The sequence below is a fragment of the Egretta garzetta genome, unplaced genomic scaffold, assembly GCF_000687185.1.
Source record: "Egretta garzetta isolate BGI_Z169 unplaced genomic scaffold, ASM68718v1 scaffold297, whole genome shotgun sequence".
Classification (NCBI taxonomy): domain Eukaryota; kingdom Metazoa; phylum Chordata; class Aves; order Pelecaniformes; family Ardeidae; genus Egretta; species Egretta garzetta.
Window position 1 is genome coordinate 5,434,497 of NW_009260410.1, and position 19,582 is coordinate 5,454,078.

The window sequence follows — 19,582 nt, forward strand, 5'->3', positions numbered from 1 at the left end:
GTGCCTCACAGCTGTAAGTAATAAATAGTCTGAAGAGCTATGGTATGTAACTCTATTGTATGAGGAGCTGCAGAAGCTGGCTGCTGCCAAGTAACTAAGTTAACCCTAGCCAGTTGAGTCTGAAACTGCAACAATAAATTATGTATTTTTCACATTTATGTCTGATTAGAAGGAAATACAAAAAGCATGCAATGCATTATCATTGGACAGTTCAGTCTAACCTGCATGAAACAAATTCCAAGTAAGGCTCTTTATGCAATGTCAATGAAAGTGTTTATATTCCCCATGTTAATGTTTTGACATCTATATGACTGCAAATTTACAAAACAAAAAAGTGCACTACTTTTTCCACTTTTCTACAATGATGAGTTTTAAACTACTTTTTTACTTTGATTCAGCCAGCACCCAGACCTACAGGTAGACTTGGTTTTAATAGTTCTTTTCAGCGCAGTGGCTGTTTACAAACGATCGCTGAGTTCTGGAGTACGTGGTCTTTGTCTGCTTTGAAATGAACACCCTGTCCCTATTCCAGTGTGCATTTTTGTTTGGTAGGTGTTACTTCATTTACTGCATATAGAGACGCATGTAAGGTTCTTTATTTCTGCAAGCTTCTTGCCTGTGACAATTACACACAAAGTTCACACGGTCTTGCTAATAGCAGTATCGGCTGCCGCAAGGACAAGCTCGGTAGATCAAAACCGGCAAGCAGGGCTTGCCAAGGTTCAGGGAGCAGTCATATCTGTATACCATAGTCGACAGCAAGGTATTACGTCATTGTTCTTGTTCCTGACCCAGCAGTGCAGGAGCTGCGTGGACCATGAGGCACCAGCTTTCTCTTGACCCTTACTGAACCTGTGTCCTTCCAGGGGACAGAGTCTGCCTGGCGAAAAGGCAGCTTTTCCATTTCTTGGGATTAAGGCTTCTGTGGATGGGGGGGTCTGGGTCTGACTGACTTCAGCTGGGGTCAGTCCACCTGTGAGCAGGATGAGTGGCTGCAGCTGTAGCTCTACCCACCCCTCCTCTGTGAGGGGCTGCAAATGGTAAGAAATGCACTATAGCAAAACTTGGCTACTAGCATGCTAAAAAGCGGCTTTTAGTTTATTTGTCCTCTTAAAAAAAAAAAATGAGTTCAGAGGGGAGTACTCACCCCCCACCCATACCATGCTCCCCAACATACAAAGTACCTGATTGCTGAATTTACAGGTGAAGTCACTGCTGTGTCACAGTCTAGGTAATGTAACAACATTCAGCTCCAGCTTTCAGTCTGTGAACTGCTTATTACAGAGGTGAGTGAGGGTTGACTTGCCAGGATGTCAAGCATCAGCACTGCTTACTACAAATGAACATTTGCATTCATCTTAAAATGTGAGAAGTAAACCTTCCAGCAAAACCACTCTGACTTGCTTTCCTTGATGACAATTTCAGTGTCTTCTATACGTGGATGGAAACAATAGATTTTGCCTGTTGTAGGATATTCCATTCCCCCCCAGAAAAAAATTAAAACAATCCCAACCCCCCCCCACCAAAACAAAAAAAACCAAGCAAACAAAACAACCTCCCCCCCACCAAAAGCCCAAGTTTTGCCACTCCTTGCCTTCCAAGGAGATGGAGGAAAGGGCCCTCCGCTTTGTTTTCAAAGGAAGTAGTGAAGTAGGGAGAGCATGGGTTTCACTGACAAGAGTTCCTTCAAATCATTCCTGTTTCCTCAGAGCTTTTAGTGACCTGTGCAGTTTCCATCCACTTGCCTTCATACTGCAACACCACAGGAGGCTGTATTCACTTTCAGGCCTCCAAATCTACTACTTCAAACTAACTGTATGTTCTGATATTGCATAGGTGAGTGATACAGTTGAGAAGCTATAGCTGATGCATGGGAGGCCCGCTAAGATGGTTGTCAAGAAAAGACACCTTCCCTTCTACATGGTGCAGTTTTCTTGGTATTTGGAAAGGTTTTATTGTGCTCTGATACACATAAGTACCCTATGCCTAAGAATCTCCATACTCTACAAACACCAGCAAACGCGTCGGTATCTACATTCCAGAATCAGGCATATTAAACCACTCATCATCGTCTCGACAGCTAGAGGAACTTCTGAGGAGACTTGCTACTTACCTGTACAGGCCCCTATTAAGAACTATCCTGACTTCCCCTACCAGATCTTGAATTAAGCAGTCTCATTGACTGAAGCTGTTTGCTGCCATTGCTTTGGCACCAATAGCCCAGCCTCAGTAGGGGAGACTTCCAGCAGCTCAGCTGTCACTTTGCTCACTGATCACAAGTCAGATAACAAACTCAATTTTGCTATTAGCCTTTTAAATACATTTGCAAGGGGAAAAAAGCCACAGGTTAAACATTTTCTAAAGGTCACACAGGATCAGTAATAAACTAGGAACAGAACCAGCTTTTAAAAACTTTAATCCCTCCCTCCTCAGTTCTCCTTTCTTATGGAAGTAGAGCCTGCTAAAATTTATGGCCAAAGGACTTGTGAGATTTTTTTGAAGAATGTTTAATCCATAAAGCTTCATTTTACAGTATAAAAAAGCACAAGTCTGTTTAGAAAGCTGATATCCAACTGTAGTCCATTTTTCTTATTTTTCGTAGCTCTTTTTCCTGGGATTTAGACAGTTTACATGTCATCTTTCCTAATAATTCCACAGGACTTGTATCTCCTTGTTCCATTTCTGTAACATCTCTTTCCTCATCTGAATCATCCTCTGTTTTTTCACTTTCCATTTCTACTTCATCAGCAACTTCTTCAGCACTGTAAGACGAAGATCATTAGAAACAACCCAATTAGTGAAATTAATGGGTACTTTCACATACTATAGTATCACATCCTATGAGAGAGGTTAAGTTATCACACAAATAACTAAGTAAACATCAGATTTTTTTTTCAATATTGGGCTACTTACAAACTACTGTACTTTTCCTGCCATCTCAATTACTAGCCATTTTTCAAAGAGCTGTCCTCTTAAGTAAACATCAAACAAAGTATTTTTCTTTCTCCAAATATAATACATAATGTCAGGACAGGCAAATCAGCATTATCTAACAAGTCATAATCTCACACTCCTACAAGACTAGAAACATTGGATATGCTTGTAGATGAGACAATATTCAAAGAAGGCCATTCTTTTATATCTGAAAAAGGTCACTTAGTCTTAAAAATTGCTACAATACCTAGAGTGTTACTAGAAAAGGAAAAAAAGGTTTGTTGGGGAAATTTTTAAGCATAGCGAGGTGCTTAAAGTGGCTGCTCCTTTCTGACTTCAAGAGTTAAACTTGTGCTGAAGTAGAAAGCATTTAGTTACCATTTACAATGTGGTAATTAATATTATTAATTCAAATGTCTGTTGTATAAATATTTTGGATCTCATTTAGAATGACCTGCACAGCAGAACAGCACTGGTCTCCTAAAAATCATTTGTTTGAATACAAACTATTTATCAGTCCCAAAATGTAAATGGTGAAACATGTAGAATACATTAATATTATACTGCCAAGGAAAATAAGTTAATCTATAGTTACATATTCTTGTCATTCTTCAAGAGCCCAATCCTACAGCCCTTATATGTAACTTTAAATGCACAGTCATACTAATTACCTGTGTCAAAGTACAAACTCTACATGTTCAAATATTTACACAGGCCACTGAACTCAAATTCTTCAGCACTGAAACTACATACAAGTTTCTATATATTCCTTGATTTAGATTTTTGCCAGTGTTTTGCTGATGTGGCAAAACCCAGCTTTTACTTGTGTCATCCAGTAAGGAAGCTAGCAACACTGGCCAACACAACGTAGCAGAAGCACTGCTACGGCAGAATACAATGCACATGCGAAAACTACTCAAACGGCTGGTTTTTTTCTGGGTAAACGCTGGCAGTGCAAACCATCCTCTCCCCGGTCTTTGCAAATTCAGAACAGCAGCTGATACCAATGACACATTTTCATCTCTGGCTTGGCAGTTTCATATATCACTTTAAAGATTAGATTGCACAAAAAAATGCAAGCATTTAATTAGCGAGGTATTAATCCTAGTACAAGACTACAGTCATAACCCCTGTGCCTGCATTCATTTTCCAGAAGTGTACTTCAATCTCAGAGGAGCAAGGTACAATACATTTTAAGTACCTATCAAATTACTCCATTAAATTGGGACTAATGCACTGTAAGACAAGCTTAGCTGACTGTGTTCACAGTATACAGGTTTTGTAGCTTAATTAGGAATAAGATTTGAGTTCTAAACAAACTGTTAAGATTAAACCTATGGACTAACTTCTTGGCATATCTAGAAACCTAAACCAAGAATTATGCAGGAAATCATCATAGTATCAAATAAAGTTGAGAAGCTGACATTATCCAAAAATACTACTAAAACCATTAAAACCCTGGAATGAAGTTAAATTCATAAAAAACATTTGAGTACCAAAGGCAATGTTTTGCCTATGAGCACATTTGGCCAAACAACTGCAAAAATAACAGCAACAATAGAGCCAACAGACTAAACAGCCAGTCCACCTATCTCCCAAAATCTGAGTAGTTTTAAAAAATCTCGCCACAACAGTGTTCTACTAACTTATGTCAATAGAAGAATGCAGAGTGTTGGAAAACTGCTTTTACACTTTAAACAAAGATGCACATAATTTAAAATAACGTCAATAACTAAGAAAAGTTCTTCAATTTGTCTTACCTTTTATTCTCTTTGGAGATGAGCAAGGAATTAATAAATATAGGACAGAGGAAGGAAGCAGATGGCAAAACATGTGCTGGAGTGTGCAGAAGCTGAAAAGATAAACCAGAAGCTTTATGAATGCTTTTGTTTGTTATGATTTTGTTTGTACACTTACTGTAATTACTCCTACCTCTTTGACGGCAGGTGAGTCTTGCTCATGCTTATTACAAACAACTAATTTTCCAAGGTCTATATCCTCTTGTGACTGCTGACGTCTGTGCTTTCCCAATAGCAAGCTAAACGGGGTCACAGGAAGACTTTCTTCTACTGCCAGCTTGAAAAAGGTGAAAGTTTTAAGTAGAATTTTAGTGTCACGAATCTAAATTCCATCTTCATTTCGAGTTACCAAAATTCAGAATCAACCTAGATGACAAATCTCTACACTCAAATTTAACTCAACTGAGCCATATGGCTCTTCATACTCATTCTCCATCAGACATCCTGATAGAATCCTACAGAGAGGTAATAAAACTCTCCAGGATCTGGATCCGGATTCAAGGACACCAGATTTTAGTTGGTTGATGTACCAATTAACTTCCAAATATGGAAGTTGGTACATGTGCCAGAAAAAACTAAATATGGCTTTCAGATTCCACTTACGATTAAAAGATCATTTATACCCCAGCATCGTCTGCTCAGTGATTTAATTATGCAACTGGAAGCAAAACATGGCAACTTCCCTTCTGGCGTTTTCCTAGATCAATGTACCTTAATCTGAGTACTGAATTATTCCCCCACCCTCCAAAGAAACTGATTGCTTATAACCACATTCCCATTGGATTTTGTATTAGAAAGATATTAACTTCTACTTTGATCTATTTTATCTAACGAATAAATCAATAAAGGGCTACTGTTTTATTCTATTCAGTGAGTATGAAACGCTTCTTCAACATGAATTTAAGACTGAATTTCCCAGAGTACACCTCCACAGAAGTACATCCTGGAATGTAATTCTGAAGTTTGTTCTCACTGATAAGCCACAATTGACTGATAACTGTTCATCCTCACCAGAAAGCACAGTTCAGGCCACACTCAAGGTTCCAAGTGTTAAAGAAACCAAGATAAGGAAAAAGCTTATTCAAACATTAAGTGTTTTTGCTTCATTTGTGTAGAAAAGTATCATGTTTTTTTGCCAGAATTCCTTTAAGAGGTACCTGTTGGCTTGATGGCGTGAGCCTTTCTTCTAGAGACTTTGTGCTAAGCGTCATTAGCTCCTAAAATACAGAATGATGTAGCAGAGTTACAGTATGTGAAGCTTGCTTTCCATATTCCCATACCTTGCCTACAGAAGCTTCTGACTGGCCCAAAAGCTTTTGTCAGTCAAGTGGAAGAGGCAAACACATCAATTCCTCTTTATTTTATAAAGAAACTGAAAGAAAGCGGGAATGGACCTAGAGGCTTTATATGGACTTTTTGGGAAAACAAACAGGAAAACCACCCACCCACATATTACAGGGAAAACTGAGTATCGTATGAAACATTTTTATAATCGGCAATAATATAGCTTCTAGGTGGTTAAGTTAAACAGCACAGGCAATGTTCCCAAATTATCTAGTTTCTTGTACGAATAAGGCAGCAGAAGCTATCAGCAGTAGAGAACCAGTAAATAACCAGTTTTGAACTTAAGCTGTTTTGGCAGTTGAAAGTTTTGAATAAAGCACAAAGCATAGTTTACATTTCCTTGAAATCACAAACACACACTCTCACACTCAACAGAACTCTGAATTCATATAAATCCACATTCAGGAAAATACGATTTTCCCAGGAACCACCTGCCAATCACTATTTCTTACTTGCGTATCAGTAAGAAAAAATAGTTGGGATCTTCTTAGCCAAAGGTATTTTTCTGAGCCAATCGTTTCAGGTTCATCTCTTGGAACGAAGGCAGCAAGCTGGATCTTTTCTTTACAAAGGTTTCTCTGGATATAGATTGGCCGTGGCTCATTTGGTTTAAACACAAACACTGCAAAACCAAGAATATCTTCTCTTTAAATCATGAAATTCTTACCTTCCTGAATAGCTGTCAAAGCAGCTCTGTGTATCATAGCCAGTAAGGGCTGGACAGGATTGCCTTTAAGCACTAACTTGTAGGAATTATAACTGGATAACCTTACTGCATAACAGAAGGCACCTTTCACAATATACCAATCCAGAGAACATACTTGGAAATTAACTTGTCTGTACAACAGTAGCTCTAGGAAAAGCAATCATAATTCAGTCAAAGCTCTAAAACATAGCTGTACAGTTCAACCACAGTTTTGCATTTACAGAAGAGGGTCAAGAACATTCAGGACCCTCACCCAGAGAACATGGTTAATCCTCACTATATCCTGTACCACAACCTAACTGTTGGAAGAAGAGATGGGGAACCAACATGCTTTACTCGACTGCTGCTGTCAGACACTGCTCAGCTTTCTACGGGTGCAAAGACAGACTCAAGTTTGTCTTACGGATTTCATGGGGCTGAATTCTAAGCAAACCTTTTCTAGAAATTATGCTTTCAGAGTTTTAAATTCCGCTATTACTTGTCAAAGAAGCCTTTGTACTTACAGCTGGACTCTTTTGAGAGCCATGAGACAGCAGCAATATATTCTGAAAGGGGATCAGGTTGCAGAACTAAGATGTTGAGGTGGGCACTCCATTCCACTGAAAAGCAAACATAGCAACAGCCAGACATGAAAAGGCGGCATTCAGTTCTATCCCACTACTTTGCCAAACAAAAGGTCAAACGGGAACGACAGGCAGGGCCTTAACCTCTGGAAGAGGCATGCAACTTCACTTATTCCCAGATGGATAAAAATACACAAATATTATCAACAGCTTCTACAAATACAGAAAATACTAGCTGTTATTGCATTAACAATCTTCTTAGAATTTACTATGAACATAATGCACACGCATGCTGGACAGGATACTGTCTTGACTGAAGTATGAAAACCATTACATTTCCATAATATATTTTCTTGTGGATCAGTCTGGAAACAAACTAGAATTATTTTAAGGTTTCATAGCAAATTCAAGTGTTAAATGTTACCACTTTAGTATACATTTAAGCTGATCTTACATGTACAACTGAGCAGGTTCCAGCAACATAGAAAGCCATAATCAGTGGCACCAATAAGGTACTTGGAACACGTTAGTCTCCCAAAGCAGATGTTCCTACAGAAGTAAAAGTCAAAACAAGTTAATGACCTTCAGGTTGCATTTTTGTTTCTCTATGTAGTAATGATTCACAAGTCAAAAAACATTCAGTTAAGGTTTAATTCTGATATTTAAATCAAGGGATTTTTGCTTTCACCTCTAGTGACATGACTTCATGCACAACAGCCAAATAGGTCTGGGAGATTTAAAAGTATGCATAAATCTATAAGGATTACATGTTCCTACAATGTTCCCATTTCAACAAGTGATTTTAAGCTCTTAATTAAGTTACAAACCCATAAGTACTAGTAAGTGTTCACATTGGGACTGGAAAATAAATTCCATATTTAAAGAATTCCTACTATTGCTCTAATCACTAGAAAGAGAAGAGTAATAAAAAAATAGATTATTATTATAGGCTGCTCCGACTGAAGGAAGGGTGTGATTTGTTTTCACTTTAACTTCTCATTCTCTTGTTTGAGAATAACAGAACAGATTTCTAATGCTATAGAATGTTTTCAAAAAAGCTAGTAAGGGACATATAATAATAATAATAATGTATTATATTAAACATATTTATATTAAAACATAGCCCTTTGAAGTTATGCAATTAATATAGAATCAATAGAATGCTTTGGGTTGGAAGAGACCTTTAGAGGTCATATAGTCCTAGAGTAACTTGTTTTCTTTTACTATGGCATATAGTAAGGGCTACAAAAGAAACAGCTGCCTGGGAAAAGCTTGCCACCATGCCAAACTGTCAAGAGAAGTGTTCTCCACAGATACAGCAAGGATGTGGCTGACATGCCTCCTACGATTTTTCTGCAGACCAGTTTTAGAATCATGTTTCTCAATTTCTAATCTTAGAGGACCAATATAAATAAAATGGACTTGATCACACAAAAGAAAAGCTTACAAACTTCAACACAAAAAGATGGAAGCAAGAAATCTCTATATCTTTCTACAAACGTTACTGCAGTAATGACTTTGAGAAGCCAGTTTGAGAAGCAGTTAGAAAATCCTTGGCACTGAAAGAGAATGCTACAGTAGGTTTGTAGCATCTTCCTGTTTCTGAAATTGTTTAGATACAGAGATCTGGCACAGAGTTTTAAGTAGATGAACCAGCAAGGTCAGCTATTGCCCTGTTTTTCCCAAGACTATAATGAGAAAAATGATACTTTATTTGGATCAGAAACTGCTGTATATCTGCACAGTCCAGTAAGCTCAATATTAAGGCTGTCCTATTCTTTGAGTCTCTATCTTTTCTCTCTACCATTAACCTATGCCAATCCTCGTTATCCTTACACAACAGAATGGTATCTAGACCTTCAGGATGGCAGTACATAATGAAGCATGCTGGGGTAGTCTACCAGGCAAATATGCTTTTTTCCAACAGAGGTCAGCAAGGATCAAGATATGTCTTTTATAATGCAGATAATAAGGTTGATATGGCTTTATGGTTTATTGATATAATTTCTATTTGTACGCATGTGTACATGCAAAAAGCACAAACTTCTTAAATTTATACTTTTTCAGTACTTTGATTCGTCCTAGATTAATGAGGAAAAGAGAAGGGCTATTAACACGCTACTGTGTGCCCAATGATACATATTTGAGTATGGGAGGTACGGGAATCATAAGCAAGGAAGAAGATGAAACTGCAAAGACTGATCTTATTAACAGTAAGTTCCCAGCCACCTAAGAGCCATTTTAGAGTCTTTTCTGTAAGTGAGCTTAAGACTGTTTAATTCAATGTTTATATGAACATATATGAGGTCTTGGACTACAATGAATTGATTCTTTCTGTTCCAAGCATTCAAGCAAGCCATAAAAAGCCAGATTAAAAACATACCTTATTTTTCCAGGTGGGTGGCAAAATGTACACTTAAGATCCCAAGTAACTGAATCCCATACGGTGACAGTTTCTTCAAAGCTAACAGCAAGCAAAGAGCCATCTTCTGAGAAACAGCAGTTAGTAGCTTGGTAGTTGTGGTAGCTGCCTACAAAGTCACAGCTCCAGCTCACACTTTGCTGTGCTGCATTGAATAAAAAAGCTAGTTAATTAAGTAAGTCTATACGTGAAGAAAAAAGAATTCAAGTATTAGGGCTGCAAAACAAAACTCTCTTGCTCTTGAGCCTGTTTCAGAAGGCTTACATTTTTAAGGGGTACAGAGAATCTGTCCTATTCTAGTGCAAGAAACATCTAGTAGGTTTTCCATTTGTCCTCAGTTTTGCATCTGAACAGGGAATCCTGAGACTGACATGGTACAATATTCATGTTCACTTTTCCCACTACATTAACTGTACTCTCAAATAGGCAAATGTCAGATAAAAGAAAAAAAAGATACTGAAGTAGATTCAACATTTAGTGTTCTGAAATATACTATTATTTTAAAACTGCAGCAAGAACACGAGCATTACTAAAAATTTGAACACATTTCAATCCAAAGCAGCTCATGGTTCATTTACATGAAGTTTGAGGATCACAAAGTGACCCATCAGCATGCTTCCTTGTCTTGGTTAACCTGCCAATCCATTCAGCTGGGATACCTTTCCCATTGTTGATAACTGCCATAAAATAAACAGAAGGAAAGTGATGTACTTACCACATAACATACATTTCCCAGTATAAACACGTTCATACAGTGTGCTTTTGAAACATACGAGTAGGATGAGGAAAGAAAGGAAAATAAGTTCACCCTATGCTAAGACATCCTTTATATAATGGCTACAAGTTGATGATTAAAAGAACTGCCTGTAAAAAAAGCCAGAAACAATTCAACTACTTTAAACTGCATGGCACCATCTACAGGCACAGTGAGAGATCTGCTGCAAATAAAAACGTGCCAGAGTGTATTCTACATATGAACTGATTAGTTTATTAATATTTGCTGCACAGAAGCCTGCAGCACATTGAGTCTTTCCACCTGGGCATTCCTATCCTGCCGCCCCTGGGCAAATACACCACAGAAGTCCAGACTAATTTGCACTTTTACACATGCCATGAAAAAGAACTGTGTAACTCTGTATAGTCACTTAAAAACCAACCAAACAAAAAAGTAACACAGAAAGAAAACCCTGATGAGGCCAGTCAGCAGATACAAAACTATCTTGCTGAAGGAAACAGACCCCATTAGGTTTCATCCCCAGCCCACACTTTACAAAGTATCTGCTCATTAAGCCAAGATATAATCTAGGCTTAGACTAATTTACAATCAAAAAAGAAACAAGAAAAAACCCCTCTTTCAGATACCATCGAGGGAGTTGCTATTAAGTAAAGATATGCATAAGTCCTAGTAAGTGACTACAAGCTTTTGTGTTTCTTCTCATGAGAAGCCACTGTTGAGGAGCAAACAGCTTGGAAAGAGAAAGTCAGTTTGGCAAAGTAAGTTTGCCAAATGGAAACCTTCTTAGTTGAAAAGTACTTTTGACCATGTTCTCACCAGCCCATGGAAACAGAAACATGTTACTAAACTGCAAGCAGTTCAGCCAGACCACTACCACATCTATCTGGGAACATGAAAAGATAATGACACCGAAGTAGCAGGAAAGTTCCAGCTCACTTAAATGTGCCTGGCAACATAATACATTTAAGTAAAAGGAAATTAAGAAGCGGGAAATCTTTTGTATTTCGCATCCAAAGGCACACCGGGTTAATACGCATCCCTCAGATGTTCTGTTTGAAACAAGTGAATATCAGCATGCACTTTGAGAGATGAAATTTGGTTACTTAAGCATCTTGGAAGTGGATCCTAAATATCCATTCTAGGACATTCAAATATCTAATGGGAAGGAAGGATGTTTGAAAAATGAACTCTGAAGTGGTGGAGCTGCAGAATGGCAAAGTGCTATTATTTTACACTAAGTCAACTAGAACAGAATAACGCATTTCTGAATCCTGCTCCTTTAACTGTTAAGTGTCAAATAAAAAGACTGCCCAGAGGAATGACAAAGATCCATTTTCCCAGCATGGGAAAATCATTACCACAAACAATCCTTTAAACAAGTCAACACAGGTTGCCTTTCCCTTCTGCAGCAGGCTCAGCAAGGTCTCTGCTATTTCAGGAACCTCCATATCAATCCGTAATACTGCAAAATGTGGGAGAAGTCTATCATAGAGGAGGCTCAGGAGAACACAATACCCCATGCACCAGCAGAAACAGATAAATGCATGGGACTCGAGGCCCAGTTCTGAAGGGGTGAAGTTAGGGTCAGAATTTCTATAGGATGTTACAAGGTAGACAAGTAAAAGTAAATTGCATTTTGACCATACTTACCCTCTGGATCAGTGTCTTCTACCATCACCCAGACTTTAAACACACAATCTCTGCCAGCTGTTACCAGTATCAGAGAGTCATCTTCTAATTCCTCCATGTCACGAAAGCACATGTCTGTTATGTGGTCCTCATGGGGCATATTTATTCTAGTATTCAGCTTAAAACTATAGGAAAAGAGAACAGAAGCTTGCCATTTTATTTCACTTTGAACTTGTGGAAGATTTCAGTCTAAGATGATTCTGGAAGGGGTAGGAAGAAGGGGAATCAAAGAAACTTCTGTCTAATTACATAGCTAAATAGTATTGCATTTACAGATTGCATTTCTCTAATGACTTCCATACTAATAAAAAAGCATCACTCAAATACTCAGCCTGAACTCTGGGCAGTCTTTCCAGTATTTAAACAACCAGTCAATAGCTACTACACAGATCAGCTTTATTTTGCTTTGTTTCTTCCTTAAGAAAATAGCAATTTATAGTAAAAATAATTTTTTTTGGTTTTGGTAAATAAGAAAATCAGGGAAAGCGTATGAACCAGATGCATATGTTGGCTAAAGAAAAAAACCAACAATAAAGTCATAATCTTCTGTACCCTAGAAGGTCTATAAATTAATGATGGATTAGACAGAGGTGGGAAAACTAAACAAGCTATAGAACCATTCCATCAAGTCCATGATTTTTAATACCAAATAAATACATGAATTTAAGTCCCATGGTTAAAATAGCCTGTCTGATTAATGGAATTGAATTAGATTCAGAGCAATTATTTCCAATCTGTATTTACTTCAACTCTGTGCATTGCTTCAGATGCATTGTGGCATGTGTGGTAAACTCTCCCTAGGGTCTTCCCCAGAATTTTATTAGCTGATCTGGAAAAACTCTGCCTTTGCAAGACAAAGCCTGTGTAGATATTTGTGCGATGCTTTAGATTTTGACACCTAGAAGGCCAGCTCTATTATCATTACCTTTGTGTTTCCTCATCATAGAACCACAGCTTCAACTGTAACTCAGGGTCAGTTACTTCTTCTCTCTCTTCTACTGTTGCTAACCACTTGCCTTGTGCACTAAACGCAACTTTTACCAAGTCAGCTTGGTTTAAACCTGCCTGATGAATGTATTGTCGTTGCAGAATATCCAACTGCAAAACAACAAGACCAAAATTAAGTTTCAGAATTCAAGTGTAGATTTAGAGATATCATTCATAAAACCATGGAGAAAAGATGTTCTGAAAGCATCAATTAGAACTGACCAGACTGTAGTATAAAAAAAAAAAAAAAAAAAAAAAAAAAAAAAAAAAAAAAAAAAAAGATGTGGGGAAAGCATAATTAGGGTGTATAAATTCCCCAGTAAGGCTAAGTGTAGGAAAGGAAAAAAAAATTATATATATATATTTTAGAGGGATTTTACCTAGAAATTTTTGACATTTAACAGGAACAGCACACTGTTTTGAAGTATTTATTCACCTGTCAACATTTAGCTATGCTTAACAAGTTTGCGACAAAGCTAAAACCATCTGATCTTAGAATCCAGTCTCACGGTACAGCTGCTGGCTTTTTTCCTGTTTGCCATATTAAGTCTTCAAATAAATTCCAATGCATAACATAGCAAGATCAAAGTTTTAGTACAAGCCCATCAACTTACACTGAATAGCTGTTGGTCACTTTGGAGACAATAGAACTGCAAGTGGCCAGGCTCTCCATTCAGGACCAAAGCTTTGGTTCTAGGGTCAACCACTAGACCAGTTTTGACATCCGTACCTGGAAACAAGTGTAAAATGACAAATGACCCAAGACGGGAAACGACACATTCTGCCCTCTACATGGAAGATAAAATTTATTGCACTTACTTTTGATTAGCCCTTGAATACTTTTGGAAAATCTTAGGTTGCTGTTGATTATTGTAATTCCTGAAAGGAAAAGCAGATAAAGTCATGCAGAAGGCTTCTGCAACATAACCACATCTCATGGTGGGGAAGGGACCTTAACCAACTGTACTTAATCCTATAAATGTATCTTTTCTCAATTTATGACACCCCTTACACCAAGGTGGAAAGCCAGGTTACAGCAGTCATCAGACAAATTCACAGAACAGATGAAAGAGCAAAAGATAACTTCAGTCTGTTCTTTCAGATCGATATTGAACTTTTACGTAATATCTATTAATTAATCTGAAATTAAAATAAAGCTCATACAGATTTGCATTCCATTTTGCATTAAGTGATACTTAAATTATGTTTTGGCTTACTGTTGTCTGTATGCAAGGTACAACAGAGTGCACCATCAGGTGACATGGAGATGTACTCAATAGCAGATCCCAAACGAGGAAGGAAATCCTTCTGACAGTGTGATTCATTGTGCCACAGAACTAGAACAGATTCAACTCCACCACTCAGCAAGCTGGTTCCTTTCCCGGTAATAAAAATGCAGTTACAGGTTTTGAAAAAAAAAAAAAATTAAAAAAAAAAAATCATCAGCATACATGTTTACAATGACAGACAAACATAGGTTTCTCAAAAACTGTCACATACAAATCAGTTATTCCTTATAGCTAGCCTGGGCGATACACATAGCTATGTTTCTCATTATCCCACATTAAATTGCTAGAGAAAACTGGAATAAGTAACAAGAATTTGCACCTGCAGTAAAATTTACACTTTGGGAGTAGTAGATCCCATTACTTTCTCAATCAGCTGAGTATTTGTGTTAGAATATAGCTGATTTTTTCTCCTTCTAATCAGAAGTACTTTGCAGTAAGAAATATCCCAAGGACAATACTTCAGATCACACAATTCAGATAAAGGTTAGTTGTATTTTTGCCACTAGGTTTCAGCTCTGACAAGACTGACTTGTTTTATTCGGATGCCGGTAAGACTCTGGCCAGAACTCATCACTATTACTGATGAAAAAAAAGAGGGGGGGGAGGAGCAGAGGTGGAGGAAAAGAGATAAAAGGAGGGGTTAGATTTTACATTCTACCACAGAAGGTAGACATTTGACATTATGAATGCCAATCAAAATATATAAAAAATAACAACTACTTCCATTTTTATTTCAGATTCTTTCTGGACGTACTTAAAATTCTAGAAGTTACTTTGTTTTTTTTACTCACCCTCCATAGAAAAAGCTAGATCCATGACAGCATCATGATGCCAGTGCAGTGTGGAAAATGTGTACTCTTTCTTGTGGCAGAAATTCCTCCTATGTGTGGAGGAACAGAACAGTTCTTTAAGCAGAACATCAATAACAGAGCAAATGAAAAGAAACATTGAATTGATTCAAGTATACCATCCTCTCCTCTAACTTCTAGACTACAGTTTCTTGTATGCTCAAGTGAGACAAAGGGAGGGAAGGAACCATGCTAGCTGTTTTTCAGCACCTTCCTGATGCACACCATGCATCTTGGACACATGCTGAGCAACTCAGCACTATAGAGCAACTTGGCAAGCATATTGTTCTTAACCACACAATTCCACTACTGTGCTCTCCTAGGACTCTACTTGCCCCTAAAGAGTTGTTTCAGCTGCTCCTGTGTTACCTTTTTCAAATAGTTTAGATTCGTGGAGCATATCTTAACAGGAATATTTTCCCATTTGACATTAAACTGAAGCTGTACGCTGAAGGCAGCGTCAGTACTGCAAGTTCACAGGGCTTGCCATTCTTTGCTCATTATGGCTTCTGAAAATGGCAATGCTAATTAGACTGCTTTTCTCAGGTTTCACTTAATTCCTATGGTCACATCAGTTTATGGGGGACACAGTTGAATCAAAATGTGCATACCAGAGGCGAATCTTTCCATCAGCGTGGCCAGTTGCAATACAGTCCTCCGTAGGATGGCATGCTATGCAAGTGAAGTGATTGTTTCCACTTTTTGTCTTCACTGCACTTACAGAAAACCTTCAAGAGTTAAGAAAGTAATTTTAATTATATTACTTGGTTTTTGTTGGTTGTTTTTTTTTTAAACAAAGCTTCAAAAGATCAGCTACTGCACTTAAAAATAATTCTGACTAGCAGAATTAAACATCTCCAAGTTGTTGTAGTTACACGCACCCTCCAAAAAGCGACAGACTTATTTTTCTCTTTTATGTCATTAGTTCTTTGCCTTCGATCAAGCTGAAAGATTTTTCCTTCTTTCTCTCTCTCTCTCTCTCTTTCCTTCCACCCCACCTTCCTCCCCCTTCCCCTGTTCTGGCCCTGACCAAGCTATGCCACTTGTTTCAGTCCAGCATCAGCCTAAGCATTTACCTGAAAAAATTACATGCCTGAGCTGAAAAGATAAGTACCAATGCAACTGCAGCACCTCACTGCCTGCCTCTATGGGAAGCTTCTTATATACTGACTACATCCCCTCCAGCATAAAACCGAATGGTTGCTGACAAATATAAAATAATGTGTGCAGCACCACCAGTTAACAAACATTTATGATACATCAGACTGAATCAATACCTGACATTTTCATTCTTACCTACTCAATTGTTTCCGCTTAAAAAAATAAACTTGGAGATTAACCTCCTTCACTGCTGCCACATATTCACCCTGTTACAGTAAAACAACAACAACTTAGGACTTACAGATTATGTTCTTACATATGAAAGAAAAAAAATGATGCTTCACTACAAAGTACTTAAAATCGGAGATAACATGTAAGATGATGTTAAGTATTTTCCTATTATAAGCGTTGTTTCTTTTTTTTTTAATTAAAAAAACCATAGGTCTTACACAGATTCATTTAACTTCAGTTTTGTTTCAGTGCTGCTGTGCTTGTATAAATGCATAAGCACCATACCGTGCATTTGACAAGAAAAAAAACCCCCAATCAACCAACACTGAACAGAAGAAAAAAAACCCTAAAAGGTGAATATACTTCTCTTCCAAATGCAATACGCTTCGGTGAGGCATCCACACCATCCAAAACCACTGACAGTTCCTTGGCTTCCAAATCTTGGCCTGCTGCTTTTGTCAGCTTAACTGAGACCAGCTGGAATGTATCTGACCAAAGAAAAATCTGTTATCAAAAGGATTTTATGAACAAGTTTATGTACGCCCCTTACAGAGGAGATTTAAACCCCTTCTACCTTAAAACTAACATGTTAATGCCTTCCAATATTTTTTAAAAGTTTTAAAAAGTTTGTAAGACCTTTCAAAAAATAATTGTTTCAAATATTTTGAATCAAGCAATAGTATTGAAGATTGAGGACTAGATGGAGGATACCAGTGCAACTGTAAGCAGAAACCAAGCAAAGTTGCATAGTGTTTGCTCTTGCTCCAAAGTGACATTTGTATAAATATAGCTTGACCTTACTTTTACTATATTGCTATTTCAGACAAAATTCTATGCAAAAAAAAATCTAGACATACTGTTAAATAGGACAAGTCTATTTATGTCAATACTGCTTAAAGTAGAAGGATAGTCTCAAATACTGTAGCATACCCTGCATCATGGTAAGCAACGCTTAAAGATTTATTGCGCCTACAACATCAGACACAGGCAGTACATATTTCAAAAGTGAAGACAGGCACTTTTCTAGAAAAATATTAAAAAATAGATGCCATAGAATGAAAACAGAAAAAAGGTACAAAATGCAGGACTGCAGACACCTGTCATAGGATTTAAGAAATATTTTCAAAATCAATATATCAAAGCATGTTCTTGCAGCATTCTGTTCACTGACATGATAGCAGTTTAAACATAGAATGACTTAGATGACAAAGATGATGCTAATTGTACTGTACCTCTTTCACCACTTTTTGGAATTACAACAAACACCGAGTCCTCAGAACTAGCAAGCGCGTACAGTGCCAGGAGTTTGGATCCTACAGCAAAAGTCTGAAGAAAAAAAAAAAAAAAAGAGGAGGTTAACAATTATTATGCTTGTGCATACAGTTTTCAACAGTGAATAATGCTAAGTTTTTACAATGAGGGAAGCATAGGTACTTTAAAGAAACCTTGCTATATTAATTAAAATTCTCAATTCTGAGACAAATAAAAAGACCTTCATTCTGTCAAGGACTAATATAAATGTTAAAACAGTACTAATAAAATATGAGATATCAGATTTCCTGAAAAACCTGAAGGTACCTTACCCCTAATAGAAAGCAGAAGGCCCACCTGTAGGGAAGTGCCTCTACTTAGCAGAAAACAGGAGCAACAGGACAGTTAGCAGCCCACATTTCCAAGCCATCATATCACTGCCTATTGGCATATCACAAACTGCAGCACGCTTCCCAAGAGCTACACTGGACTCTGGACTGCAGCAAGTAGCAAAGTTAGTATGTCAGTACGTGTCCCATCTTTTTCCCAAAACGTTTCTGCATCACCATGAATTTCACCTCAATTGCCACATTCTAGTACTGCCATAAATCAATGGCTTTCAAGCTGTGTTAGTGGCAAAAAAACACATCTCGGACTGATTTGTGACCATTTGTAGTAATTGCTGCTGAAATCCTTATTTTACTATCAACATGTCAAGAACAATTTTGACATGTGCTCAACAGGAATAATTCAACATACTTTAATGGGAATCCCGTCCATGAAGTCCCATAGCTTAATGCTGCCATCAAGAGAGGAAGAATATAGCTGAGGGGAAAAAAAAAAATACTTATGTAAGTTAAAGTAATATATCAAAGCCAGCTGTTACATAAAAACACAACTAAAAAGTTGAAGGACTGTGATTCTGAGTGGCTGAATCATGAGAAATACAGGGGACAGACCAGCTCCCTGATGCCTTCAAACAAAGTGCACATGAAATACAATGCTATTATTTGGATTTGAAATACACATTTTGATGAAATGTGAAAGAAACAACCGGTATTTGCATTTAATCATGAGACTAACAGAATACGCACAGATATCCATTATGTGAACATCTATTAACATTTGCATTGAACTTTGCATAGATAATATGCAGATGCAGTCCACCTTGGCAAATAACTCTTGTTTATATACCAGAGAAAAACACAAGCGAACGGAGAACCAGAGCAGGAGCAGCAGCGAACAGGGAAGGCACGCTGCAGGTAGACAAAGAGCCACTGGGCAACTGAGGGATTTAGTTAAATCGGCATCCGTATCAGCAGATAGAGAAGGGTAAACACCAACCACAGCAAATGTTGCTGATGTTGCTGATTTTCTCACATGCTTCTTTTCCCCCTTTAATGACAATAATAAAAGGAAGTTTTGCTAACATTTCCATTTTGCTGTTGTTCCACTCAACGAGTGTAATTCACATGATGATCTTCCAGGCAGATTTCAGAGAAACATCAGCTCAACAATGCTGTAATTGCTTTCAGGTCGCTCTCAAATTCCAGCCAACACCAGAGACAGCCCCCGCAGAAGCACATAAATGTGAAGAAAGGGGCATCAGCAGCACCGCCCACAGACCGCACCCCCCCGCCTCCCCTCCCCAGACCTGCATGTGGTTGTGGGGGTTGAGCTGG

At 37.9% G+C, this 19,582-nt stretch overlaps 1 protein-coding gene across 1 annotated transcript; it reads right to left on the reverse strand.

The window, feature by feature from the left end:
* Nucleotides 1-2,512: 2,512 nt before the first annotated feature.
* WDR75 (WD repeat domain 75) lies at nt 2,513-19,576 on the reverse strand. The gene is made up of 20 exons (XM_035899064.1): nt 19,555-19,576; nt 18,660-18,725; nt 17,882-17,975; nt 17,013-17,137; nt 16,614-16,684; nt 15,929-16,045; nt 15,261-15,349; nt 14,398-14,556; nt 14,000-14,059; nt 13,795-13,910; nt 13,119-13,291; nt 12,155-12,318; nt 9,730-9,913; nt 7,801-7,895; nt 7,287-7,382; nt 6,530-6,699; nt 5,891-5,950; nt 4,867-5,010; nt 4,695-4,786; nt 2,513-2,762 (listed from the first exon to the last, which is right to left on the reverse strand). The coding sequence occupies exons 1-20, from the start codon at nt 19,558-19,560 to the stop codon at nt 2,555-2,557; spliced, it is 2,289 nt and encodes a 762-aa protein (XP_035754957.1). The 5' UTR covers nt 19,561-19,576; the 3' UTR covers nt 2,513-2,554.
* Nucleotides 19,577-19,582: the final 6 nt, after the last annotated feature.